The 27,544-nt window shown below is 57.4% G+C and overlaps 3 protein-coding genes across 4 annotated transcripts in view; 2 read left to right on the plus strand and 1 right to left on the minus strand.

Annotated features, from left to right (window-relative positions):
- Positions 1 to 16,388, plus strand: part of LOC116953120 (ral guanine nucleotide dissociation stimulator-like 1) — a 29,770-nt gene extending 13,382 nt beyond the window's left edge. Inside the window, exons 7-18 of the mRNA XM_032972975.2 lie at positions 564 to 779; positions 866 to 969; positions 4,061 to 4,145; positions 5,088 to 5,177; positions 5,326 to 5,412; positions 5,878 to 5,910; positions 7,627 to 7,748; positions 8,199 to 8,288; positions 8,741 to 9,005; positions 9,268 to 9,642; positions 10,331 to 10,445; positions 11,637 to 16,388. Coding sequence (XP_032828866.2) covers positions 564 to 779; positions 866 to 969; positions 4,061 to 4,145; positions 5,088 to 5,177; positions 5,326 to 5,412; positions 5,878 to 5,910; positions 7,627 to 7,748; positions 8,199 to 8,288; positions 8,741 to 9,005; positions 9,268 to 9,642; positions 10,331 to 10,445; positions 11,637 to 11,827 — 1,773 coding nt within the window. The 3' untranslated portion in view covers positions 11,828 to 16,388. The remainder of the gene's footprint in view (positions 1 to 563; positions 780 to 865; positions 970 to 4,060; positions 4,146 to 5,087; positions 5,178 to 5,325; positions 5,413 to 5,877; positions 5,911 to 7,626; positions 7,749 to 8,198; positions 8,289 to 8,740; positions 9,006 to 9,267; positions 9,643 to 10,330; positions 10,446 to 11,636) is intronic.
- A 1,635-nt stretch (positions 16,389 to 18,023) lies between these two features.
- On the plus strand, positions 18,024 to 23,231 carry TADA1 (transcriptional adaptor 1). Its single transcript, XM_032973051.2, has 9 exons — positions 18,024 to 18,358; positions 18,565 to 18,645; positions 19,491 to 19,582; positions 19,713 to 19,778; positions 19,935 to 20,011; positions 20,378 to 20,635; positions 20,984 to 21,141; positions 21,540 to 21,666; positions 22,581 to 23,231. The coding sequence occupies exons 2-9, from the start codon at positions 18,569 to 18,571 to the stop codon at positions 22,764 to 22,766; spliced, it is 1,041 nt and encodes a 346-aa protein (XP_032828942.1). The 5' UTR covers positions 18,024 to 18,358; positions 18,565 to 18,568; the 3' UTR covers positions 22,767 to 23,231.
- A 65-nt stretch (positions 23,232 to 23,296) lies between these two features.
- PTRH1 (peptidyl-tRNA hydrolase 1 homolog) lies at positions 23,297 to 26,733 on the minus strand. 2 transcript variants are annotated; one of them, XM_076074785.1, is made up of 5 exons: positions 26,228 to 26,733; positions 25,561 to 25,789; positions 24,860 to 24,955; positions 24,396 to 24,441; positions 23,297 to 23,903 (listed from the first exon to the last, which is right to left on the minus strand). In XM_076074785.1, exons 1-5 carry the CDS (start codon positions 26,508 to 26,510, stop codon positions 23,670 to 23,672), a joined length of 888 nt encoding a protein of 295 aa, XP_075930900.1. In that variant the 5' UTR covers positions 26,511 to 26,733; the 3' UTR covers positions 23,297 to 23,669. The 2 variants fall into 2 exon arrangements, with proteins under 2 accessions (XP_075930900.1, XP_032828943.2); XM_032973052.2 differs by having other exon boundaries at positions 24,860 to 24,959; positions 26,228 to 26,471.
- Between the last annotated feature and the right edge of the window lie 811 nt (positions 26,734 to 27,544).

The raw sequence follows: 27,544 nt of genomic DNA on the forward strand, positions 1-27,544 counted from the left end.
GTGTGTCCACCCCTACTATATGCGTCTGTGTGTGTGTGGCAGTGTGTCTGTGTGTGTTGGTCCGTGTGTTTGTGTGTCCACCCCTACTATGTGTGTCCGCCCGCGTGTCCGTGTATCTGTTTGTGTCCGTGTGTCTGTGTGTGTTCGGCTGTGTGTTTGTGTCCGTGTGGTCTGTGTGTGTGTCCGTGTGTCTGTGTGTGTGTCCGTGTGTGCCTGTGTGTCCGTGTGTGTCCATGTGTCTGTGTGTCCGTGTGTGTTTCCGTGCATCTCCGTGTGTCTGTGTCCCATCCGACTCTGTGTCCGTGCATCTACGCGTCCGCGCCTACTCTGTGTCCGTCTGCGTGTGTCCGCCCGTGTGTTCCGGCGGCGGCGGGGAGGGAGAGACAAAGGCGGCCGGGCGTGGCCACCCCACCCCCCTCCGCCGCTGGTGCCGCTGCACGATCGCGCAGGGCCCCTGCCCTCCAAATATCCCGTCAAGGCTATCCGCTCGGTAGCGGAGGAGTGGCGGCGACGTCGTCGTCGGCGGGGTAAACCCTCGCGCCTCCGTGCGTGCGCGCGCGCAGGAGCTGTTCAAGCGCGTGGTGCCCCACCACTGCCTCGGCTGCGTGTGGTCGCGGCGCGACCGCAAAGAGAACGCGCGCCTCGCCGGCACGGTGCGCGCCACCATCGCGCAGTTCAACGCCGTGGCCAACGCCGTCACCGTCACCGTGCTCGACCCGGCGCTCGCCAAACCCGCGCAGCGCGCGCGCCTCGTGCAGAAGTGGATCGACGTCGCCCAGGTGGGGGGGGGGCTATAGCAGAGGGGGTCGCGGGGTACCCACGTGGGTACCCACGTGTAACCATGTGTGTCTCCGTGCGTCTGCAGGAGTGCCGGATCCACAAGAATTTCTCGTCGCTCCGAGCGGTTCTCTCCGCGCTGCAGAGCAACGCCATCTACCGACTCAAGCGCACGTGGGCCACCGTACCCAGGCACGCACGCGCACGCACACACGCACGCGCACAGAAGTACAAAGACAACAAAGATTCCCCGTGTAGCCTGTAACAAACTGCTAGGGCAAGTGCTGTTAGCGAGCACCTATGAAGGCCGGCACGGCACACGAGGGGGTGGGTGGCCAGCAACCACGCCCGGCCGCCTTTGTCTCTCCCTCGTGGCGATGTTTACACATCGCACCAGGTACTAATTTGAGGCCGAGTCGACCTAGGATAGATTTTATACCGGTCCAGATAATCGTCACTGGTGTTGGCCGTGAGCGGGAATCGAACCCGGGTCACTGGGTTCTAAGCGCAGCGCGCTAAGGGGCTGTCCATAAATGACGTCAGACATTAGTGACGATGTGTGACGAGGGGGGGTTTGAGAAATGTGACGTCACACCAAAATGTGCAACTTTAAATAAATATAGACAACACGTTCTACTTAATTAAATAGCCTTTTAAAACACCTTCCTGCGGAGGGAGCTGGTAGGAACGTTGGGTTGCTCGGTCAATGGCCAGGGTCAACGGCGGCATGGTGTATTCCGCAAATATGCCCGACTGTGAGGGCGGGCACAAGCCGGCGTGAGTAGGTTAAACGTTGAGTTTTATAAGGGCACCACGGGGTGACCAGCTCCTCCCCACCCAGCCCCACCCAGCCCCACCCTCCCCACCCAGCCCCTCCCTCCCCACCCAGCCCCTCCCTCCCCACCCTCCCCTCTCCACCCAGCCCCACCCCTCCCATTTTTGGATGCACGACGGACGGACGGCCACAATAATCCCCTGTGGGCTGGTGTAACCAGGAGGTTCCTATGAGTAAAAATGTTTTCTCCTACAACATCAGAGTGCAGCGCCACATTAAATACGCACTACAATGACAATAGTTTAAAGCGATTTGAAGCATGTTTTATTTTTGGGGGGTGGGGCAGAGCTTTGTGACTTTTTGTGACGCCATGTGTTGAAGGGGGGGGGGGTCAAAAATCGCCCAAAAACGCGTGACGTCATTTATGGACAGCCCCTATGCACACAAGCACTCATACACGTACACGCACGTAAACACACACACGCATGCACACACACGCATTCACAACAACAACCGCTATTCGCCACGAAGTGGCGGTGATGTCATCACGACGCTTGTGCCAGGCTATGTGCACCTTGAGGCCACGTGAAGTGTCGAAAGCCCGTTGGCAGGCAGTCACGGGACAGACCCAGGTGCCACGGGTCGACTGAGATGACTGGCTGATGCACCACCTGTGCCCCCTACTGTGCCAACCTGCTGTGCTTTCGCCACCCAGTGCTCTGCTCGTTGTTGTGAGCGTCGCTCCTCCGCCTTCCGTTGTTGTTGGAGGGCGACTGCCTCCAACTGCCCAGTAGCGTCCTTCACGAGCTTCCACCACTGAGGCCGATCTTGACACCGCTGGCACCAGTCATTGGCAAGTCCACTCAGCTCCACGTCCTCCTGTACCACATCACTCCATCTCTTCTCTAGCCCGTGCTGCGCCCATTGAGCCCCCTCTATCCGGCGGAACAAAAGCTGTTTAGGCATGCGGTGGCTGGGCATGTGGGCTACATGGCCCAGCCAACGCAGCCTTGCCTACTGGAGGAGCTCACCGATGGGACTTTGCCCAGATCTTTCAAGGATTTGTGAGCTCTTCACACAACCCAGGCTGGTTAAACCCAGGATTGATCGTAGGCAGGCCAGCCTAAATGTTTCTAACCGGCGAAGATGTTCCATTAGGGGGGTCCACGTTTCACAAGCGTAGATAAGGGAGGGAATGACCGTGGCCGAGAAAACCTGAATCTTCGTGCAGAGCGACAGACCAGGTAGCTTCCACACAGCGTTACACAACCGATGGAAAGATATTGCCGCTCGACTAATTCGGAGTGAGACCTCTGCTGTTAAACCAGAGCCGGTCATGAGCACACTGCCCAGGTATGGGAAACTCTCCACTCTCGACAACTGCCCCATCACCGATTAGGAGTTGTGGGGGTTGAGTGTCCGATGGTACAAAATACCCAGGCAGGTGCTTAGTTTTGGTGGGGCTGCTGGTAAGGCCCCACCTCTCAGTGGCACGCTCCAGTTTCAGCAGCGTCTCCAACTCCTCCTCTGAATGAGCAGCAATTACCAAATCATCGCCATACATAACATGGCTGACCAATAGGGAGCCATCCCTTGACCGCACCCGGGCATCGATCAGCCTCCCATTATATCTGTACCAAATGGAAACTCCTCCGGTACAGCTAGTGAAGGCTTCACGAACTACGTGGTCAAAATAGATGTTAAATAATGTGGGAGCCAGAGGACATTTCTGTCGCACCCCAAGGTATATAGGGAATGTTTCTGACTCCCGGCCACGTAGTTTTATCCGGGCCCGCTCACCATCATGAAGGTCCTTAATGATCGTGAGCAGAGGGTCAGGGACTCAAAAAGCACGAAGAACAACCCAGAGTCCAGGTCTACTCATGGTATCATAGGCCTTGACCAGGTCAATAAAGCAGAGCTGCGGTCTTGCTGGAATTCCCCACACCTCTGCTGTAGCAGACGGACAGAAAATATGGCATCTGTGCAGGACCGCCCTTTCCTGAAACCGCATTGGGGCTCCGCAAGCCTCTCCTCAGCGTGCCTGGCAAGGCGATGTTGAATAATCCTTGCCAGGACCTTTCCCGGCACACTGAGGAGTGAGATGCCCCTGTAGTTGTTACAGTCTGTGCGGTCCCCCTTCTTAAAGAGGGGGACCACTAGGGCATCCTTCCAATCCTGCGGAAACCGTCCAGTGGTCCAGACTGTTGTTATGATGTCATATAGGGCAGTCTGTGCACAAACGCCACCCTCCCTCAGCATTTCGCTTGGGAGATCATCTCTGCCCGCTGCCTTTCCTGGTCTCAAATTCACACGCACGTACACACACACATGCACACACACGCACTCACATATGCACACACGCACTCACACACACGTACACACACCTACACACACGTATGCACGATAGCTGCGCTGCGTGTGCGAGCCGTGTGCGTGTGCGCGTGTGTGTGCGCGCGTGTGTGTGTGCGCGTGTGTGTGTGCGCCTTTGATCTTTGTGCGTCACAGGGACACCACCTCCCTTTACCAGGAGCTGTCGGACATCTTCTCCGGTGAGAACAATCATCTCACGAGCCGCGAGCTGCTCATGAAGGTGAGGGAAGGCACACACACAGACAAAGATCCCCCCTATAGCCTGTAACAGACTGTTGGGGCAAGTGCTGTTAGCGTACAAAGGGGGTGGTGGGTGGCCAGCACCACGCCCGACCACCTTTGTCTCCCCAGTGGCGATGTTTACCACACACCGCACCGGGCACAGGTACACCCACGTACACTCAGGTACACCCACGTACACTCAGGTACACCCACGTACACACAGGTACACACACGTACACTCAGGTACACCCACGTACACCCAGGTACACCCACGTACACTCAGGTACACCCACGTACACTCAGGTACACCCACGTACACCCAGGTACACCCACGTACACTCAGGTACACCCACGTACACTCAGGTTCACCCACGTACACTCAGGTACACTCAGGTACACCCACGTACACTCAGGTATACCCACGTACACTCAGGTACACCCACGTACACCCAGGTACACCCACGTACACTCAGGTTCACCCACGTACACTCAGGTACACCCACGTACACTCAGGTACACCCATGTACACCCAGGTACACCCACGTACACTCAGGTACACCCACGTACACCCACGTACACTCAGGTACACCCACGTACACTCAGGTACACCCACGTACACTCAGGTACACTCAGGTACACACACGTACACTCAGGTACACCCACGTACACCCAGGTACACCCACGTACACTCAGGTTCATCCACGTACACTCAGGTACACCCACGTACACTCAGGTACACTCAGGTACACACACATACACTCAGGTACACCCACGTACACTCAGGTACACCCACGTACACTCAGGTTCATCCACGTACACTCAGGTACACCCACGTACACTCAGGTACACTCAGGTACACCCACGTACACTCAGGTACACCCACGTACACTCAGGTACACCCACGTACACACGACGCCGCGCGCGTGTCTCCGCGTGGCAGGAGGCGACCTCGAAGTTCGCGACGTTGGAGAGCAGCCTGAAGGAGAGCCAGAAGAGGGCGCTCAAGCGCCTGCAGATCCAGAAGGACACGGTAACTGGGCGGTGGGGGAGGGGTGGGGGGGAGGGGTGGGGTTGGGGGGATGTGGGGGTTGGGGAGGGTTGGGCGGATGAGAGGGGGGGCATCGCCCCCCCCCACGCTCGCGCTCACCGCGTGCCGCTGCCGTGTCCCCTCTGTGCAGGGCGTCATGCAGGGCACGGTGCCGTACCTGGGCACGTTCCTCACCGACCTCACCATGCTGGACACCGCCCTGCCCGATCGCCTCGAGGTGCCCACGCTCCCAGCCCATGCACCGTGTACTGAGCCTATGCACCATCAGCCATACGCCTAGCCCATAGCTCTAGCACTTACCCCATGCACATAGCCCATACACCTTGTCCATACCTCTAGTGCATAGCCCAAAGCCCACGTACAAACTTTTAACACGTACTCAGATTGTAAATGTTGTGGATTTGCTCTCCAACACACCGGTGTTGCTGTACTAGTAACGAATTGGCCACGTTTTGTTTACGGGACAAACTTTACTAATTGGCTGTGTCGGGTGGTGGCGGGTTTAACGTCATATTTATACTTACGCGATGTAACCCCCCAAGAAAGACTATATTATGGACTTTAACACGTATCTTAGCCACAGCCGAATAAAGCCGGCCTTAATAGGTGCTTGCTAACAGCACTCGCCCCAACCGCCCGGAAGGGTTACACGGGGAATCTTTGCCTGTGTGTGCGTGTGCAGGGGGGTCTCATCAACTTTGAGAAGAGACGCAGGGTGAGTTCCCGTCTGAAGAGGAACAACTGAGATCGTTATCACGTGTGTGTGCTGTCAGTGTGCTGTGTGTGTGCTGTGAGTGTGCTGTGTGTGAATGCTATGTGTGTGAGTGTGCTGTGAGTGTGCTGTGTGTGAATGCTATGTGTGTGAGTGTGCTGTGAGTGAATGCTATGTGTGCTGTCAGTGTGCTGTGTGTGAATGCTATGTGTGTGAGTGTGCTGTGTGTGAATGCTATGTGTGCGAGTGTGCTGTGAGTGAATGCTATGTGTGCGAGTGTGCTGTGTGTGAATGCTATGTGTGATTGTGCTGTGTGTGAATGCTATGTGTTTGTGTGCTGTGTGTGAATGCTATGCGTGTGTGCTGTCAGTTAATGCTATGTGTGAGTGTGCTGTGAGTGAATGCTATGTGTGTGAGTGTGCTGTGAGTGAATGCTATGTGTGAGTGTGCTGTGAGTGAATGCTATGTGTGCGAGTGTGCTGTGAGTGAATGCTATGTGTGCGAGTGTGCTGTGAGTGAATGCTATGTGTGCGAGTGTGCTGTGTGTGAATGCTATGTGTGAGTGTGCTGTGAGTGAATGCTATGTGTGCGAGTGTGCTGTGCGTGAATGCTATGTATGCGAGTGTGCTGTGAGTGAATGCTATGTGTGCGAGTGTGCTGTGAGTGAATGCTATGTGTGCGAGTGTGCTGTGAGTGAATGCTATGTGTGAGTGTGCTGTGAGTGAATGCTATGTGTGCGAGTGTGCTGTGAGTGAATGCTATGTGTGCGAGTGTGCTGTGTGTGAATGCTATGTGTGTGAGTGTGCTGTGTGTGAATGCTATGTGTGTGAGTGTGCTGTGTGTGAATGCTATGTGTGCGAGTGTGCTGTGTGTGAATGCTATGTGTGTGAGTGTGCTGTGTGTGAATGCTATGTGTGTGAGTGTGCTGTGTGTGAATGCTGTGTGTGTAAGCGAGTGCGCTGTGTGTGAATGCTGTGTGTCTAAGCGAGTGCGCTGTGTGTGAATTCTGTGTGTGTGAGTGTGCTGTGTGTGAATGCTATGTGTGTGAGTGTGCTGTGAGTGAATGCTATGTGTGTGAGTGTGCTGTGTGTGAATGCTATGTGTGTGAGTGTGCTGTGTGTGAATGCTATGTGAGTGTGCTGTGTGTGAATGCTATGTGAGTGTGCTGTGTGTGAATGCTGTGTGTGTGAGTGTGCTGTGTGTGAATGCTATGTGAGTGTGCTGTGTGTGAATGCTGTGTGTGTGAGTGTGCTGTGTGTGAATGCTGTGTGTGAATGCTATGTGTGTGAGTGCGCTGTGTGTGAATGTTATGTGTGTGAGTGTGCTGTGAGTGAATGCTGTGTGTGAGTGTGCTGTGTGTGAATGCTATGTGAGTGTGCTGTGTGTGAATGCTGTGTGTGTGAGTGTGCTGTGTGTGAATGCTGTGTGTGAATGCTATGTGTGTGAGTGTGCTGTGTGTGAATGCTGTGTGTGTGAGTGTGCTGTGTGTGAATGCTGTGTGTGAGTGTGCTGTGTGTGAATGCTGTGTGTGTGAGTGTGCTGTGTGTGAATGCTGTGTGTGAGTGTGCTGTGTGTGAATGCTGTGTGTGTGAGTGTGCTGTGTGTGAATGCTGTGTGTGAATGCTATGTGTGTGAGTGTGCTGTGAGTTAATGCTATGTGTAAGCGAGTGTGCTGTGTGTGCTGCGCGTGCTGCGTGCACCGCGCTTGCGCTGTGGCAGGAGTTTGAGATCATGGCTCAGATCAAGCTGCTGCAGTCGGCCTGCAACAACTACAGCATCAAGGCAGAGCAGCGCTTCCTCGCCTGGTTCCACCGTCTGCACTCGCTGTCCGAGGAGCAGAGGTGAGCAACGGACGAGCGGACAGGGGTGAGCGGACCCTGTCCCACATGGTGTACCGTGTCCCAGGTTGTGTACCGTGTCCCACGTGTGCACCGTGTCCCACGTGTGTACCGTGTCCCACGTGGTGTACCGTGTCCCACGTGGTGTACCGTGTCCCAGGTTGTGTACCGTGTCCCACGTGGTGTACCGTGTCCCACGTGGTGTACCGTGTCCCAGGTTGTGTACCGTGCCCCACGTGGTGTACCGTGTCCCAGGTTGTGTACCGTGTCCCAGGTTGTGTACCGTGTCCCACGTGGTGTACCGTGTCCCACGTGGTGTACCGTGTCCCAGGTTGTATACCGTGTCCCATGCATGTACCGTGTCCCAGGTTGTGTACCGTGTCCCACGTGGTGTACCGTGTCCCAGGTTGTGTACCGTGTCCCACGTGGCGTGTACGGTGCGCGTGTTCCCAGTTACGCGCTGTCGTGTGAACTGGAGCCGCCGGGAGAATCGACCTCGTCCCCCAAGACCACGCGCCGGCGCGTGGGCAAGAGAATCAGCGGGCAAGTGGCACAGCAGCAGCACCACCACCACCGCCAACAGCAACAAACAACACAGCAGCACCACACCGCCAACAACAACACAGCAGTGCAAGCCTAGCCACTCTCTCACTCAGCCACAGCGCACCGTGACAACTACAATGCGTCGTTGTGTGCACTACGACCTCGCTAGAGACTCACGAAAATAATTCCCACTCCTCACAGCCACCAGCGCCGGTGAGGATTATCCGAACCGTCCTGGGCATCCCCCAAGTCAACTCGGCCTCAAATGAGCACCTGGTGTGCAAACATCACCACCACTCGGGAGGCAAAGGCAGCCCGGGCGTGGTGCTGGCCACACGCCTCCCTCGTGTGCCACGCCGGCGCTCGTAGGCGATACTCGCTCACGGTCTGTCCGGGCTACACGGGGGGGGGTCTTTGTCAATGTCGTCCCCCGGCGGGGCCTCTCCCCGCAGCGTGTTTGGAGCGGAGGGGCTGGCTGGAGGGGTGGTGGCGTCCCGCACCGGCGCCGCCGTTGCCGCGGGCCCCGTCGGCGGCGGGCCCTGCGTCGGCGGAGCGGCCGAGCACCGGCGGCTGGCTCACTCGGGCAGCGTGGGCGGCGAGAGCGCCGACTCGGTGAGCGTGCTCTCCTCTGGCTCGTCGGGCTCCGACATGGAGGAGATCTACCTGGGCCTGGCGGCGGGCTCGCCCGACGCGCACGCCAAGCACGCCGCCGGGCAGGTGAGGGCCACTGCCGTGCCCGCGCTGCGGCGCCCGGCGCGGGCTACGTGACCCAGCCAACACGGCCTCGCCCGCCGACGCTGTGCTCGCACGCGCTCACGCACACAGACGCCCCTTCACTCGCCGCGTGACCGCACGACACGACGACGTGAGCTGACGCCGTGCGACCCCACGGCGTGACCCCGCACGTGCGACCCCCGCGGGGCAACCCCGCCATGTGACCCGACAGCTCACGGGCTGCACGTCCTGTGCCTCGATCCAGTCTCTAGACACGACGTCCGGGGTCTCCTCGGGCTCCTCGACCGTCTCCACCGAACCCTCGCCCGCGCCGGCCTCCCGCCGGCCGGGGACGCCCGGCCGCCCGGCACTTCCCCCTCCGACGGCGGTGCCGCCGCCGCCGTCGCGGCCGCCGCCCCCGCCGCCGCCGCACCGCCGCGGCCGCGGGGAGACGGCGCCGACGGCGGCGTCGCTGTCGGCGGCGGCGGCGCTGACGGCCAGGAGTCACAGGCGGTCGTCGTCGGGCGCGGTGGGCTACAGCAGCCTCTCGCTGCCGCTGTACAACCAGCAGCAGGACGGCGCGTGCGTGATCCGCGTCAGCCTCGACCGTGGCAATGGCAACCTCTACAAGAGTATCCTGGTGACACGCCACCCCACGCACACACACACGCCTCGGCGCACTCACAGCGGCAGCAGCAGAAGACAGCCGCTTGTGCCAGGCTAGGTGCATCTTGAGGCCGTCATGTGAAGTGTGGAAGGCTCGCAGCTGGTAGGAGGTCACGGGACAGACCAGGTGCCATGGGTTGACTGACTGGGATGACTGGAAGATGCACCACCCATGCTCCCCACTGTGCCAACTCGCCGCGTTTTAGCAGCCCTCCGCTTTCTGCTGTTAGGCGACTGCCTCCAACTGCCCAGCAGCGTCCTTCACAAGCGTCCTCCTCCACAGAGGCCGATCTTGACAGTCTTCGACAAGTCCACTCAGCTCCACATCCTCCTGTAACGCATCAGTTCTCTAGCCCGTGCCGCATCCGTTTAGCCCTCTCTATCCGGCCAAAGCAGCCTCGCCTGCCGAAGCGCACTGGTGGGACCGTGTTCAGATCAATCAAGGTTCTGTGAGCTCCTCACACAATCCATTCTGGTTACACCCAGGATGGATCTTAGGCAGGCCAGCCTGAATGTTTCAAACCAGCGCACCGAGTCAGCTTAGGGGATGCCTCAGACTGGCTCATATATCACTCATCATCCACAGGGCAGGAGGGTGTGGGTATGTTTGTGATAACGCTCATCGTGTGTGTGTGTGTGCATGCGTACGTCCGTACGTGCAGCTGACGAGTGCCGATAAGACGCCGGCCGTGGTGCGGAAGGCGATGATCAAACACAACCTGGAGGAGGAGCGCACGGAAGCCTTCCAGCTGGTGCAGGTCGTGGGAGAGGACAAGGGTAGGCGGTTCACGTACACTCACACAACAACAACCGCCATTCGCCACTAAGTGGCGGTGACGTCACCACGACGCTTGTGCCAGGCCATGTGCACCTTGAGGCCACGTGAAGTGTCGAACGCCCGCTGGCAGGAGGTCACGGGGCAGACCCAGGTGCCACGGGTCGACTGACTGAGATGACTGGCTGATGCACCACCTGTGCCCCCTACTGTGCCAACCTGCTATGCTTTAGGCACCCGGCGCTCCGCTCGTTGTTGTGAGCGTCGCTCCTCCGCCTTCCGTTGTTGTTGGAGGGCGACTGCCTCCAACTGCTCAGTAGCGTCCTTCACGAGCCTCCTCCACAGAGGCCGATCTTGACACCGTTGGTACCAGTCATCGGCAAGTCCACTCAGCTCCACGTCCTCCTGTACCACATCACTCCATCTCTTCTCTAGCCCGTGCCGCGCCCGTTTAGCCCCCTCGATCCGGCCGAACAAAAGCTGTTTCGGCATGCGGTGGCTGGGCATGCGGGCTACATGACCCAGCCACCACAATTACACACGCACTCACACACACACTCGCACAAACGCACACACTCACACACACTCATGCACATATGCACGACGTCACCACGACGCTTCTGCCAGGCTATGTGCACGTTGAGGCCACGTGAAGTGTCGAACGCCCGTTGGCAGGAGGTTACGGAGCAGACCCAGGTGCCACGGGTTGATTGACTGAGATGACTGGCTGATGCATGCACACACTCACACACGCACACACTCGCACACGCAGACACTCACACGCATACACACACACACTCACACGCGCACACACACACTCACACACGCACACACTCACACGCACACACACACATACACACGCGCGTGTAAGTGGTGCTGTTGCTACAAACCCGGCGACCCGAATTCGATTTCCGCTCACTCGCGGCCAACACCGGTGACGATTATCTGTAACAGTCCTAGACCTCCCTTATGACGACTCCGTCTCAAATGAGTACCTGGTGCAGTGTGTAGTAAACATCGCCACTAGGGAGACAAAGGTGGCCGAGCGTGGCCCTGGCCACCCACCCCCTCGTGTGCCATACCGGCCTTAATAGATGCTCGCTAACAGCACTTGCCCCAACAGCCTGTTAAGGCTACACGGGGGGATATATATATCTTTGTTTTATGCACACGTGCGTACGTGCGGTGCGCAGAGTTTGTGATCCCGGACAACGCCAACGTGTTCTACGCGATGAACACGACCGCCAACTACAACTTCATCCTGCGCAGGAAGGGCGCGGCGTCGGCGCGCAGCGAGCGCAAGGTGGGCTACCTCCACGCCACGCTGCCTCGCATGCGCACGCGCGCCCTGCTCGCGGACAAGCTCGCCAAGATCTCCCTGTGAGAGCACCTCCCGCCTGCCAGCCACACAGCCGGCCAGCCAACCACCACCAGTGACCCCACACCCCCATTGACACTGCCGCCCCCTCCCAGACACTACCGCCCCTTCCCAGACACTACCACCCCCTCTCAAGACACTACCAACCCCTCTCAGACACTACCACCCCCCCCCCTCAGACACTACCACCCCTCCCAGACACTACCGCCTCCTCCCAGACACTACCGCCCCCTCCCAGACACTACCACCCCCCCTCAGACACTACCACCCCTCCCAGACACTGCCACCCCCTCCCAGACACTACCACCCCCCCTCAGACACTACCACCCCTCCCAGACACTACCACCCCCTCTCAGACACTACCACCCCCTCTCAGACACTGCCACCCCCTCCCAGACACTACTGCCTCCTCCCAGACACTACCGCCCCCTCCCAGACACTACCGCCCCCTCTCAAGACACTACCGCCCCCTCCCAGACATTACCGCCCCCTCTCAGACACTACTGCCCCCTCCCAGACACTGCCGCCCCCTCTCAAGACACTACCGCCCCCTCTCAAGCCACTACCGCCCCCTCTCAGACACTACCACCCCCTCTCAAGCCACTACCGCCCCCTCTCAGACACTACCACCCCCTCCCAGACACTACCACCCCCTCCCAGACACTACCGCCCCCTCTCAGACACTACCACCCCCTCCCAGACACTACCGCCCCCTCTCAGACACTACCACGCCCTCCCAGACACTACCGCCCCCTCCCAGACACTACCACCCCCTCCCAGACACTACCGCCCCCTCTCAGACACTACCACGCCCTCCCAGACACTACCGCCCCCTCCCAGACACTACCACCCCCTCCCAGACACTGCCGCCCCCTCTCAAGACACTACCACCCCCTCCCAGACACTACCGCCCCCTCCCAGACACTACCGCCCCCTCCCAGACACTGCCACCCCCTCTCAGACACTACTGCCCCCTCCCAGACGCTACTGCCCCCTCCCAGACGCTACCACCCCCTCCCAGACACTACCGCCCCCTCTCAGACAATACCGCCCCCTCCCAGACACTATCGCCCTCTCCCAGACACTACCGCCCCCTCCCAGAAATGCTGTCCCCACCTATTACCACCATTCCTGATCATCATCTTTCTCTCTAACCATCAGCAACTGCCTCCCCTCATAGCAACCGCAACCGTTAAGACTCCAGGCTCACGCACCGTGCTCGTGAGTGCTAGCGCTGGGTCCACCTCCGCTCGGACTGCAAAACAAAGGACCCCAAGGCTCATTGAGCCAAACTCATCATCATTAGTGGCCATCGGACGCGAACTATCTGCTGCTGGATAAACGCTTTACATAAGCCGTCGCCATCTCTCAAGGACCCACAACGCAGCAGCAATCCTTCCAGCTCCTGCACACGAGCTGAGCTCGTCGCTCCATCTCCGCGGGAGGTCCTCTCGTAGTCTCGCCCCACCGCCAGTCGTGCCCTCTGGCCGTGACGACATGTCCCGCCCTCTGGCCGTGACGACATGTCCCGCCCAGGCCCAAGCCCTTTCCTTAACAGTCAATGCGACGGAGCCAAAGGCACGAAAAATCATCTCGCCAGGGCAAGCCACTGGAGCTCTCTGGCACTGCCAGACGCTGCGATCTACCTTGGTGGTTGGGCGGTGGCTGTGCGGTTGTGGCTGTCGTTCCGGCTGCTGATACTGTAGCGTGGGGTTTGGGTTTGTGCGGTTTGTGCTGCCGCCGTGCGACTCTCCCGACGCGTGTCCGGGTCATACTGTGCGTCGTTCAGCGCGATGTCCGACGTTTCGCTACACGTGTCGCGAACTTCTTCGTCAAAGATCCTGTGCCGTTATCCATAAAGTCGTAGTAGGCGATGTGGGCCGGCGTTATGGTCCACATGTTCCATATTTGAAAAATTACACCGCTGTTCACTCAATTAAACTAAACAAAGTTATTTACCAGGTAAAGCCCATTGACCTATGAGCTCTTTTCAGAGGCGACCTGGCCACACGTGGTAGCTCATCACAGTGTCTAATATCGTCACCACACATGGGAATTTATAGCATCAGCCGAATCATCTAAGCGCGTATTGATTCTAAATTTGGACGAGTGCAAAACCGGAGGAACCCGGAGAACAATCCACGTGACCAGCACGGGGAGAGAGAGAACACGCGGACTCCAAATATACAACAGGCATCGCGAGGGTCTGGGATCGAACCCACGGCCTCCTGCGTAGCAGGCACGGGAGATAACATCTCCTCTCCACCGCAGCGCCCCAATTTGGATCACAGAGCAGCAGCAGGACCATCTTGAAAGAGAGTCTTGAGACTCAGCGATGCCTTGCTGGGTAAATATACACGAACTATGCTGGGCTAGATATTTCTTCCTGAAGATAACCGGCGTTTCGCTTGAGCTCCTGAACAAGCCCCCATCACGTGTAGTGAAATGTCGTGCATCGCACCGTGCATCGCACCGGTCGTCACACCAAACGGCATGCGGCGGTACAGCCTAAAAACGCACAGAAGGCGCCGTGTTGCTGTAGGTGGCACGCGTATGTGTGCGAGCGTGCGCGCGTGAGCGTGTGTGTGTGCCACCACCATCGGCTTGCGCGTGCCAATGGGGAGAGCCTCTTGGCCGTGAGAGTCGCCTTTTGGGCCGGCGCAGTCGCGGCGGAGCGATCGGCAAGGCGCGGAGTTTACAGAGCGGCGCCGCGCTCCCAACGCATGGGGGTGGCGGCACGGCACTCGCTCCCTGCCACCCCTGCTGCCGGTGGTGGTGATGCGGCTAGCCAAACAGCTGAAGTTGCAGCTGGTGAAGTTCCAGCTGGTGATAGAGCATTGGTCAACTTGCAGCTGGTGATACAGCTTGTCAACTTGCAGCTGGTGATACAGCTTGTTAACTTGCAGCTGGTGATACAGCTGGTCAACTTGCAGCTGGTGAAGCAACTTAAGTTACAGCTGTTGAAGTTGCAGGTGGTGATGCAGGTGGTGATACAGCTGGTGAACTTGCACCTGCAGCAGTGCAGTGGCGGCCGGTCTCTATGGGGCATTGGGGGCCAATGCCCCAAGTAAAATAAAAAGCTTTCGAAAAAAAGCTCTTTAGGCTCTCCATTTTTAGAAACGCCAACTCAGTAGTGAGTAATTCGAGCAGTCTGCTCGTGGTTTAGTTTTGGCAGGTCGCATCGACTCGATTCACACAGAATCGACACACGGGGAACCCGGTTGATCCGCCCCACCAAGACGCGCATTCCAGCCTCTCATTGCCCCATTCGAACCGCTCCCACGGAGAGTCGAGGGCAGCGAACGGGGCGCAAATAATTCCGCCCTTGGCCAATAATAACGAGCCACCAGTTCCAACCAATTTTCATAGGGGGGGGGGACTGCCCTCTGCAAAATGAGCTCTTCCTACCTTCCATCACCACCCCAGAACTCGCCGCCGCTCACTGCTGCAGCCGCAGCTGCACTCACTGGGTGAGCTCAGCCTGCAGGAGCCAGGGTCCCGCAGGAGCGCCGTTTTGTGATAGCTGGGATTCTTAGCAGTGTTGCGCCAGGCTGCTTTGTACCAGGCTAAGCCAGTGATGCAATTCAGCGTGGGATATACGTATACTGGGCTATTTGGACCGGATTGCATCGATTGGACTATGTTTACTGGGCTATGTGTGGACCGGACTACCGATAATCCGTATTGGGCTGTGTAGACTGGGCTGTTTGGACTGAGCTACGCGTACCAGGCTACGTAAACCTGGGCCGCGTGTGCCAGGCTGTGGCGTGTGCCAGGCTGTGACGTGGCCTCGCTGGGAATGAGGACCCAGAGTCTGACCCGGTGAGACGTCGCTGTGCTTTGGGGGGGAAGAGGGGGGGTGGTGCCGGTTGTGTCTCTTGTGACCTCTGACCTCCCCCACCACTCGTGCTGGTCGCACCGCAGAGAGCAGTGTTACTCGCGTATCCGAAGTGACCCTGCCCTGATGCCCTTGATGCTGGCCTGACCCCCCTGTCCTTTTCACGTAATATCACGTGACGAGGGGTGCTTACCCTGCCGTAATCTTCTCAGACCCGATGACTTCTCAAGACCCCGTGACCCCTCCCTGTCCTCGCACCATGACCTTTCCTAGACCCCATAACGTTGTCCTTACCCCACGATGCCGGCCTGACCCTACCGTGACCTACTGCCCCGGCCCTGTGACCTCTACCCAAGGACGTAAGAGTCGCGGTGATTGAACCCGGGGCGATTACCGAGCCCAGGGGTCGCGTTTGTTACAAACGTCGTCGTTGTTGTTGATGATGCTGCTGATGTACTTATCGTTGTCGTTCTTGTTGTTGTGAATATTAATATTATTATCGCGGTTATGACTGTGGAGGAGCCTCTGCCGCTCCGTGGTGCAATACGTGGTGGTGATCGTGGACGTGGTGTCGTGTCGTGTCAACCGCGGTGTCTCCGTGACCCCCCCCCCCGCTCTTCCTGTGGTCCCTTTCTTCCAGTGCCCGCCGGTTTCTATGTTTGTACAGACGCAGTCAGTCAGTATTCGCGCCGCGAGTTCGCGTCGCACGAATAAAAGTTTTCATGTCAATGAGGTTCGCTGCCAGCGGTGAGCTCGGAGAGATGGGTCACGTGGAGAGATCGAACAGTGGACAGACGAGGTGGAGGAGTGAGCGGAGGGTCTTACCGGCGGTCAGATGAGTGGGAGGAGTGGAGAGTTTAACAAGTGGAGAGATGAGTGGAGAGGGTGACCACCAGTGGACAGACGAGGTGAAGTGAGCGGAGGGTCTTAACCGGCGGTCAGATGAGTGGGAGGAGTGGAGAGTTTGACAAGTGGAGAGATGAGTGGAGAGGGTGACCAACAGTGGACAGATGGGTGGAGGAGTGAGCGGATTCACCAGTGAGTTGAGACAAGTATAGAGATGTCAGGGGGTACTGTCTGTGTGGTGTGTGCTGTTCGTGAAGGTGACAGTTGTGTCTGAACGTGGTCCTGATTTTTCTGTACACCGTCTTGAGATGCGGTCAGATTTAAGATTTTTATAACCAGGTGGTAACCCAAGAGAGCAGCATTTGGAAAAGCGTCACCAATATGAAAAGTACAACAGTGAAGCAAATAGAAAGCTGCGCAAAAAAAATACTCGGGAGTAGAAAAATTGCTCGAACACGAATAAATGTACTGTATATAAATTCCTCGTAGCACAATTACAATTTACAGAAACATGAGACAGAGCGGGTGCCTTGCACCAACATGTAAAGAAGTTGACGAAACTGCATTGGCAGTGGTGCAAACGCACAAATAAACCCATCACAACTATATCAATAAAGACTGTAATTGGTATGCCTCCAAAAACCAACAGGGTACAGCCCGACCAGTTAGAAAGCTGAAATTTGCTACACAGGTAGCTTTTAAGACGCAAACCACGTGACAAATCTGAAAATCCGAGATCAGGGTGGGGGTGGAACCCACGACCTCCTGCACACCAGGCGAGGCAGTAAACATGTTTAACACGTCGGCTTTCGCGACCAATATCCATAATAGAGGTTTTTGGGTTAGATCGCATGAATATATACATGTGTCGTTAAACGCGCCACCACCCGACACAGCCAATATGTAAGGTTTGTCATGTAAACAGAACGTGCCAATTCGTTACTAGTACAGCACACAACTAGCTTCATCAGGCCACAGACTGATGGCTGTCGCCTGGTGAAGCTAGTTGTAATTACTGGCGAAACGTCGTATTCAAGATTGTAAATGTTGTGGCTTTGTTCTTCCCAACACAACGGTGTGCTGTACTAGTGACCATTTGGCGCGTTTTGTTTAACGTGACAAACCTTACCGATTGTCTGTGTCGGGTAGGTGGCGGCTTGAACGACACATTTATATATTTACGCGATCTAACCACAAAAAAACCTCCACGACAGTGAACATTTGCGGGCTGTACGCGCGCCGTCTGGGTTATTGGAGGCACACGTGGGGGTGGTTGGGGCCCCGTGTGTGTTGGTGGGCGGGAGGGGGGAGACGCCGTCCCTTGGACTCGTCCACTCGCGGGTGACCCACCCACACCCTCCCAGCGAGCGCCGCGTGCTTCCCTACCCCCCCCCCCGGCGGACACTTGGTCTCGTCCCGATCACGTGACCACAACATCGGCGGCGGAGACTTCTCTTCACGACACCCTTTCCTGGACGGGTTGTTGTGGTTTGCGACACTTGTTACGATTTACGGCAATAACGATTTACGGTAACAACACTTCACGGCAGCGGTCTGTGATTTACGACACTTGAGATTTACGACGTTTTAGATTTACGGCAGTTTACAATCGACTAAATTACATTTCAAACGACTACTTCTTCCTGTAACATGTTACATCGCGTTTGTCAGCTACACTGCCTGGGTTAACACTGTCTCTGGCCTCCAGTTATGTGCTCATGCACAAGGGTCATCGCTTGAAACGTTGTTTACTATATACGTTTGCTTCTAAGGCCACAACAGCGTTATTATTGGCACGGGGAACGTGTTGTGTTGCTGGTTGTGCCCCACTACCAACGCAGCAGCGACAATAGGTGAGAACTAATTTCTTAACTTTACATTTAGAGAAATTTCTCCCTCTCTCTCTCGCTTTACGACAGCCCGTGTCTGATACTTTACGACATACGGTGATATTACTTTACGACATACCCGTAAGCGCGCGGGCGAGTCGCTTCTGATTGGTCGCCGCATCCCGGATGTGACGTCGTGTCCCCCTCCACTGCGTTGTCTGACACTGCAGCGCGATGGCGGCGTCGGGTGGTGGAGAGCTCGAGGCGGCCAAAAAGAACCTCGCGGAGGCGCTCGGAGAGAGCCTCAAGCAGTGAGAGACTCGTGGGGGTGGGAGTGAGAGTCTCACTCAGTGACAGTTTAACGCAGTGAGAGTTTAACGCAGTGAGAGACCCGTGGGGGTGGGAGGGAGAGTTTCACTCAGTGAGAGTCTCACGCAGTGAGAGTCTCACGCAGTGAGAGTCTCACGCAGTGAGAGTCTCACGCAGTGAGAGTCTCACGCAGTGAGAGTCTCACGCAGTGAGAGTCTCACGCAGTGAGAGTCTCACGCAGTGAGAGTCTCACGCAGTGAGAGTCTCACGCAGTGAGAGTCTCACGCAGTGAGAGTCTCACGCAGTGAGAGTCTCACGCAGTGAGAGTCTCACGCAGTGAGGGACTCGTGGGGGTGGGAGGGGAGAGTCTCACGCAGTGAGAGACTCGTGGGGGGAGCGTGAGTGTGAGTGAGAGGAACATGAGACACTGAGCGCAGCAGGGTACTGCAGAGGAAATGTCAGTGAGGGCGGCAGGGGGAACCTGCGAGAGCGAGGCAGCTGTGTGGTCAGCTTGTGTAGGTGGAGAGGGCAGCAGAGAGAGAGAGAGAGAGCACAAAGCAGTGATTGTAGTAGAGGGGGAACTGAGACAGCGAGGGCAGCAAGGAGCACTGCAGAGGGCAGCAGTGGGAACACCCTGAGACGGGGGGGAGGGGGGCAGCTGTTTCTCGACAGCTCTAGGCCGTGGGGAGATGGAGTCGGGATCTCATTGAGGGGAACCAGGGCTCACCTGTCCCCGTGTCTCTGTGTCCCCGTGTATATTTGTCTCCGTGTCTCTGTGTCGTGCGATCTGTCGTCCCGTGAGAAGTATATGCGTGAAACTGTGAGTGCTGACTGGGGTCTGTTGCAGGTACTGGGCAAACATGAAGCTGTGGTTTAAGCACAAGATCAGCAAAGAGGAGTTTGACTCGGAGGCGCGGAGACTCCTCACCCAAGACATGGGTGAGCGTGGGGATGGGGGCGATGGGGCTGGTGCAGAGTGATTCTGGGTTGATGCTGAGTGAAGGCACTGATGTTGAGTAATATTCGTGATGTTCGTCCGAGTCATGATCGGTATTGATGTGTGTTACAGTTCACCTCCACAATGACTTCCTTCTCGCCATTATCACCAAGTGTCAGATCATGGTGACGGCTTCCGGTGAGTGCTGCCATTCAAAGTTTTTGCTGCTGCCCGCGTGCTGCCCCGTGTATTGATTCCCGTTTGCCCCTCTATCTCTGTGTCGAGTCTCCTGCTGCCCCCGTGCGTGTGTGTGAAGTTTTCTGTTGAGACCCATGCTGCCCCTGCTACCCCCAGGCCTCAAGGAGGGTCCGGGCCGGCCTGGGAAGCCAAGCCGCAAGAAGAAGCTGCCCTCGCTCCGGGGAAAGTTTGAGGTGAGGGCAGTAACAGCTGTGTAGTGAGTGTGTGTCTGTATGTTTGTGTATGGGAGTGGTGGTGTAGCGGTTAGCGCGCTGCGCTACAAACCCGGCATCCCGAGTTCAATTTCACGCTCACGGCCAACATCGGTGACGATTATCTGAACCGATCCTGGGTCTCCCCTAGGTCAACTCCGCCTGAAATGAGTACCTGGTGCGGTGTGTAAAAACATCGCTACTGGGGAGACAAAGGCGACCGGGCATGGTGTTGGCCACCCACCCCCTCGTGTGCCATCCCAGCCTCCATAGGTGCTACTCGCTACTTGCCCCAAGAGTCTGTTCAATAGCTATATGGAGGATCTGTGTGTGTGTGTGTGGTCACAGCACCGCTTCCAGGAGCAGGATCCGCTGGCCGGCGCCAGCTGGGTGGGAAGCCGCGCGTGCGGCCCCGACGGTGTTGTGGGCGCGGGCGACGGCGTGGACGGGGAGCGTGCCGGCCCCACCGCCCCTGCGCTCTGCGTGCAGTCGCTGCTGCTGCCGGCGCTGGGCGAGATGATGGGGCGTGCCATGCTGGTGGCCTGGGAGGCCGGGTTGGACTCGGTCTCCGAGGAGACGGTGCTGTGTCTGCAACATGCGCTGCAGGCGAGCGGCAGTGGCACCACCACCGTCGTCATCACCGACACCACCGCTACCAACGGCGCCACCACGACCACCACACCTGCTCATCTGACATCATTGTGATCACCGTTACCACCGTCACCATCACTACCAACATAACCATCATCACCGCCACTCACATTATTGCCACCACCACTCGCTTCGCCAACATCACCATCCTTATTCTCACCACTGCCACCATCCACTCCGTATCCCTCACCACCACCTTAAACACCATCACCAACAACACTATGAGTGACTGTTGTATTAAAAGCGGTTGTAGTGAGTGGGGAGAGCATTGTTTTAGCGGCTGTTGTGTGCGGGCGGTTGTAGAACCACCTGAAGGCGGTCGTGACGGCGATGCTGGTGAGTAGGCGTCCTCACCGGGTGAAGGACGGGCGGTTTCGGTACGCGTACGGCACCACTGCTCCCCTGCACCCGTACCTACGCAACAGCTGCGTCGCGCACCGCAGCAACAACAACACTGACAGGTACGAATCTCATCAGCCCAATTTTAACCATTGCTCACCACCGCTAACCACAAAACCCACCACGAAACTCGCCACCACTCTTACCACGCGACACCCACCATGCCGTACGGTCCCACCACGAGGCTTTGCTGGTTGGTGCGATGTTGGTTGGTCTGGTTCTCGGATAGCCTCGTGGTTTGGTGTTCGTGCAGTTTTTTTTTTACGGTGTTGATGTGGTGTGGTCTTGTCATGGTTCACCCCTGTGGTGTGCTGTTTGTGTGGTTGATGTGATGTGGTGTGGTATGGAATGGTTGTTGTGCGGTTCAGTATGGCTGGTTGGTGCGGTGTTGGTGCAGTCTTGTGGTCTGTGGCACGGCGTCAGTGACGTGTGACTCTGCGACGGTGCTGGTCCGGCGCAGTGAGAGTTTGTGCCGCCCGGGCGAGGAGGCGGAGGAGCGTGCTGCCCTGCTGCTTGCCTGCTCGGGGTCGGAGGTCGTGCCCTCGCTCCCTCCCATCAGCCTCGTGGATCTGCAGCAAGCGCTCACGGTGACTGACACAACCCCGAACTCCGCACTAGTCCTGGAATGTCCCATTACTTTAGTTGTTAATTACTCGATCAATGAATATATTATCAGTGTGTTTTTTGTTTGCATTTGACTGTAAGTATTGTGGTTAATGCAGATATGAATCCTTGTAAAAGGTTTCAGTTTTGTTGCCATAAAAAAAAGGAAAAACCCTATTATTATATTTTGGTACTGGCAAAGGAGGTCTAATGATGTAGATGCTCACCCCGAGCCCTCATTACTTTGATAGTGCATTATCTTTGAGCTGTACGCCTTTTGGCGTCCTCTGGTCGAGCACCAATTGGGTCGAGGCTCAAAAGAAAGCCGTCCCTTGGTGTAGACCAATCAGTTTCAAGGACAATCGGTGTTTTTTGTTTGCATTTGACTGCAAGTATTGTGGTTCATGCAGACAGAATCCTTGTAAAAAGGTTTTAGTTTTGTTGCCAGAAAAAGGGGGAAAAACCCGATTATGATTACTCGATCGTTCCCGTATGTGCCGCCGGACTGAAGGTAACAGGCAGGGTTTGGTGACATCTCCATCACCATCAGCCGTGTTCTGCCTTGGGGGTGCGGTAGGAGTGGGGTGTGGTGGTAGCCACCGTATTTAAAAGAACCCGAGTAATCGGCCTTACAAAAAGTAGTCAATTATAATTTAAAGGTGGTAATAAATTGACTTAACCTACTAATGGTGATTGTTGCTGATGCTCTTGCGGAAAGGTGCACAAGCAGATCATACCCTCACTCAAGATGATGCTGATGTTAGAATAATACTAATGATGATACCACTCGAGCTGCTGCTACTAATGTATATTGAACTTCTTTCACACCGTTTATAGCCAACGCTGATATCGACACAGATGCCTCGTGCTGATGATGGTTCCACTGCTGTTGCTGCAGGTGCACAAGCAGGTGATGCCGTCGCACACCATGTGGTCTCTGAACATGGAGCGGATCCTGGCGCGACGGTGGCACCCGGACCGCGAGGAGGTGGCATGGGACGTGCGCCACCGGCAACTTCTCAGCGGAGACGGTGCCGGGGGGGCAGCGCTGGGGCTGGGGGCATCCGCGTGGGCCAGTGCCTGAGGGGAGGAGGAGCGGGGGCCCATGGCAGAGGGGCCCATGGCAGAATTTTTTTTTTCACGGTGGATGGGCCAATGATGGATGGGCCAATGATGGATGGGCCAACACTGGAATGGTTCAGTGGCAGGGCCCATGGTGAAGAAATCCACGTGAAAGGGGTTAACACCAGAGACCCATTGTGGAGGGGTTCATGGAGCAGTATGCCTCAGTGAAAATTGGCACCCGGTTGGTTGGAGCACGAGTGATGTGGCCAGCAATGGTGGTGGGTGCTGTGGTGGTGCAATCGTTGACGAGTGCGACGTTGCGTTGACGTTGGCATGTGACGTGTTGGTCGCGTTTGGTGACGTTTTTCGCATGACATGTTTTGTGTTTTGCGAACGCTGCTGTACATTTCATATCGCGTGCAACTGTGAACATCATTCCTGTTTTATACCGCATCTTCCAATAAAGCATTGCTACGAGACGTTCCTCCCGGTGTGCGCTGGTGTCCCTGTCTCGCGTGTTCACGTTAGGACTGCACCCCACACTACCTCTTCCAGAACTCTTTTTATTACTTAATGGATTCCAGAAAAAACACGAGCGATGTTCGCATGGTAAACAAGCCATGCAAAGATTCCTCATGGAGCCGACACGGGGCTGTTAAGGTAAGTGCAGTTCGTGAGCAGCTATGAAGGCCGGCACAACACGAGAGGGTGGAGTGGCCAGCAACACAACCAATGTTTACACAGCAGCAGTTACTCATTTAAGGCTGAGGCAACCCTGGGGAGGCCCTGGACCGGATTGAATGTTAGCCGTGGCTAGGAATCGAACTCGGATCGCCAGGTAGGTAGCGGAGTGTGCTAACGGTTGCGCCGTCGCTTCACCCATGGTAGTGAAGGGGGAGTGAGGAAGGAACAGTGGGGGCCATCATCTGGGCGCCTCCTCGCCCGTGTGACCCCCCGTGTGACCCCCCGTGTGACCCTCCGTGTGACCCCCCGTGTGACCCATGTGCGCCAGCAGGAGGTCGATGCCACGCTCTAGCGCTCGCTGGATCTGCGGCTCTTCCTCGGCTGAGAACGACGCCAGCACGTGGGCCACCAGCGCCGCCGAGCCCCGCGCCACGTCGCCTCGGCCAACGCCGATCCGCAAGCGGACCATGGCCTGGGTGTGCGGCACAGCAGAGATACAGCAGCAGCAGCAACAACAACAACAACAACACGGGGTGAACGTGGGCTATGGGCAGGTTGAGAATGGGACTGTCAACACCCGCATCCCAATAGCTGCATCACTCAAGCTTGCTACACGCACACACCATCCACATCAACACACTGACATCTCACACACACCATCCACAGCAACACACTGACATCTCACACACACCATCCACAGCAACACACTGACATCTCACACACCATCCACATCAACACACTGACATCTCACACACACACCATGCACATCAACACACTGACATCTCACACACACACCATCCACATCAACACACTGACATCTCACACACACACCATCCACATCAACACACTGACATCTCACACACACCATCCACATCAACACACCAAAATCACACTTGCACATGCACCACACCCACATCACCGAGCGCGGTGTCACAGCAGAGGTGGCTGGAGGGGAGGTACTCACGTCAGACCGCAGGCAGTGAATGCAGGACTTGACTCCATTGTGTCCCCTGGCCACAAATACAAAGATTCCCCATGTAGCCTTCAAACACTTTTGGGGCATTTCTGTGAGCATATATGAAGGCCAACGTGGCACGCCATGCCCGGCTGCCTTTGTCTCCCCAGTGCTGATGTTTATTTGCATCAGGTACTCAGTTAAGACCGAGTCGAGCTTAAGGGAGGCCCAGGTCTGGTTCAGATACTCGTCACTGGCGTTGAACTCAGGTTGCCCGGCTCGCGGCGCAGCGCGCTAACCGCAGCGCCACCGCTCCCCGTTCGAGACAAGGTGCAGACGCGCGCGCGCACGCACACACACACACACGTGGTGAGCCTCCACGAGCCCCCTGCTTCTGCACCTCCAACAACAAAGGGAGCACGCCGGTGAGGTGGTCAGAGCGGCACGTGGCCACACAGCTGGGGTGGACTCACCGGGCACTGCCCCCGTGCTTGAGAGCCACGTGACCCAGGGGCTTGTCCACATCGTCGTGCAGGAGGATGACCTCCTGGGCGCGCACCGAGAACTTCCTGGCTGTGCACAAGGACAAAGAACCCCCCGTCCGTATAGCCTCAATAGACCTTTGGGGCAAGTTATTGTTATTGCAAGCAGCATCTTTTAAGGTATGGCACGGCATATGGCAGGGTGGGTGGCCAGCACCAAGCCCGGCCGCCTTTGTCTCCCCAGTGGCGACGTTTACTACACACCGCACCAAGTACTCATCTGGGTACACCACCACTTCACACCTCACTCCACACTGCCCCCCCCCCCCACACCTCACCCCACACTACCCCCCCACTCCACACCCCACACTACCCCCACTCCACACCTCACCCCACACTACCCCCCCACTCCACACCCCACACTACCCCCACACTCCACACCCCACACTACCCCCACTCCACACCTCACCCCACACTACCCCCCCACTCCACACCCCACACACCCCCCCCACTCCACACCGCTCCCCCCCCACTCAACACATCACCCCACACCTCACCCCACACTGCCCCACACCCCCACCCCACACACCCCACACCCCCCCACACCCCCCCACTGCACACCCCCCCCACTCCACACTACCCCACACCCCCCCCCCCCACTCCACACACCCCCCCCCCACCCCACTCCGCACCGGCGAGCGCGGCGCTGAGCCCGTTGATGTTCATGGGGTGGCTGGAGGCGAGCAGCACGAGGCGGGGCCCCCCGGCCCACGCGGGCCCCACCTCGGCCAGGCTCCCCGCGACCCCGCGGTCCCCTCGCCACGCGGAGCCCGCGCCCAGCCGCTCGGCGAGGCGCCGCACGGCCACGGCCCCCACGCTGTGGCGGGTCCCCGGCATCCCGGGGTTCCCCAGGCCCAGGACCTGCACGAGCGGTGGTGGGGGCGGAGGAGGTGGAGGGGGGGGGTAAAAGGGGGGGGGTAAAAGGGGGGGGGTAAAAGGGGGGGGGGGTAAAAGGGGGGGGTAAAAGGGGGGTAAAAGGGGGGGGGGGTAAAAGGGGGGGGGTAAAAGGGGGGGGTAAAAGGGGGGGGGGTAAAAGGGGGGGGTAAAAGGGGGGGTAAAAGGGGGGGGGCACGAGATGAAGTGAAGGGCCGAGGTTACCCACAGCCAGTGTCTGTAGGGGCAGAGAGACATGCAGTACCTATGGAGCTGGGCACGAGGGGGCCATGGGGGTCAAGAGGAGGGGGGGGCATGGGGGGGGAGCATCGGGGGGGGCACAGGGGTGGGATATGGAAATAATGGTGGTGGGGGGGGCAGTGTGGGTGGCAGCGGAGATGTTCCCCAGGCCCAGACGCCACTCACCAGCCTGCACGCCGCGCCACGCTCCGCACGTGAACTGCACTCCCGGCTCGCGAGCGAAGCGGGGAGGAGGCCAAGCGAGTAGGAGGCGAGTCGGGGGGTGAGTCGGGCGGGTGAGACGGAGAGGGGGGGTAGCCCCCTCCCACTCAGCCCGAGCCTCCTCATCCCGTGGGCGCAGGGCACGGCGAACCGAGCGTGACCCCTCACACGTGGGGGAGGATGGGGTGGTGGTGGGGGGGGGTGTCTCGGCTTCTTGGGTTTCCACCTCGGAGTGGCGCCCTCGCATTGCTCGATTCACGACCGTCCCAAGGTTTTCCCCGACCGAGCATTCACTTCTGGGAGCGCTCTCAGACTGATAGATGCACGATTACGATTCACTTTGTTCGGTTTCGCGTGTGAGCGCTCTCCTATTGCCCAGGTTGCCGATTACGCTTCAGATTCTCATCGGATCCCTTTACCGTGCACGCTTTCCACTGTCTTGCTTTCCGATTACGATTACGTTTCGTTTCAGATTGCGCTCTCGCATTGCTATGTTGGCGATTACGACGTTCCTTGGGGATCCTGTGTTAGCGAGCGCTCTCGCTTGGCTAGATTTGGGATTGCACTTCAGTAGCGCGCTCGAATTGCTCTCTTGACGTTCTCGCTGTAAGCGCACTCGCATCGCTTGATAGACGATCACACTCGAGCGCTCTCGCATTGCTTGAGTGACGATCACACTCGAGCGCTCTCGCATTGCTTGAGTGACGATCACACTCGAGCGCTCTCGCATTGCTTGACTGACGATCACACTCGAGCGCTCTCGCATTGCTTGAGTGACGATCACACTCGAGCGCCCTCGCATTCCTTGAGTGACGATCACATTCGAGCGCTCTCGCATTGCTTGAGTGACGATCACACTCGAGCGCCCTCGCATTGCTTGAGTGACGATCACACTCGAGCGCTCTCGCATTGCTTAAGTGACGATCATACTCGAGCGCTCTCGCATTCCTTGAGTGACGATCACTCTCGAGCGCTCTCGCATTGCTTGAGTGACGATGACGATTGGAGCGCTCTCGCATTGCTTGATCGACAATCACACTCGAGCGCTCTCGCATTGCTAGATTGCGCCCTCGCATTGCTTGAGTGACGATCACACTCGAGCGCTGTCGCATTTCTATATTGACGATCACGATTGGAGCACTCTCGCATTGCTAGATTGACGATCACGATTGGAGCGCTCTCGCATTGCTAGATTGGCGCTCACTATTGGAACGCCCTCGCATTGCTTGAGTGACTATCACTATTGGAGCGCTCTGGCATTACTAGATTGACGATCACTAT

The sequence above is a fragment of the Petromyzon marinus genome, chromosome 50 (genome assembly GCF_048934315.1).
Source record: "Petromyzon marinus isolate PM22_M1 ecotype Great Lakes invasive population chromosome 50, UKy_Petmar_22M1.pri1.0, whole genome shotgun sequence".
Classification (NCBI taxonomy): Eukaryota; Metazoa; Chordata; class Hyperoartia; order Petromyzontiformes; family Petromyzontidae; genus Petromyzon; species Petromyzon marinus.

Bases quoted from the DNA above. Each gene is read 5' to 3' on its own strand.
- PTRH1 (XM_076074785.1), bottom strand. From the start codon at position 26,510: ATGCGAGGGCGCCACTCCGAGGTGGAAACCCAAGAAGCCGAGACACCC. The intron at 25,790-26,227 runs GTGAGTGGCGTC...CCGCTCGTGCAG, and splicing joins GTGGCGCGGCGTGCAGGCTG to GTCCTGGGCCTGGGGAACCC. The intron at 24,956-25,560 runs GTGCGGAGTGGG...GTGCACAGCCAG, and splicing joins GCTCAGCGCCGCGCTCGCCG to GAAGTTCTCGGTGCGCGCCC.
- TADA1 (XM_032973051.2), top strand. From the start codon at position 18,569: ATGGCGGCGTCGGGTGGTGGAGAGCTCGAGGCGGCCAAAAAGAACCTC. The intron at 19,583-19,712 runs GTGAGCGTGGGG...TGTGTGTTACAG, and splicing joins ACTCCTCACCCAAGACATGG to TTCACCTCCACAATGACTTC. The intron at 19,779-19,934 runs GTGAGTGCTGCC...TGCTACCCCCAG, and splicing joins GATCATGGTGACGGCTTCCG to GCCTCAAGGAGGGTCCGGGC.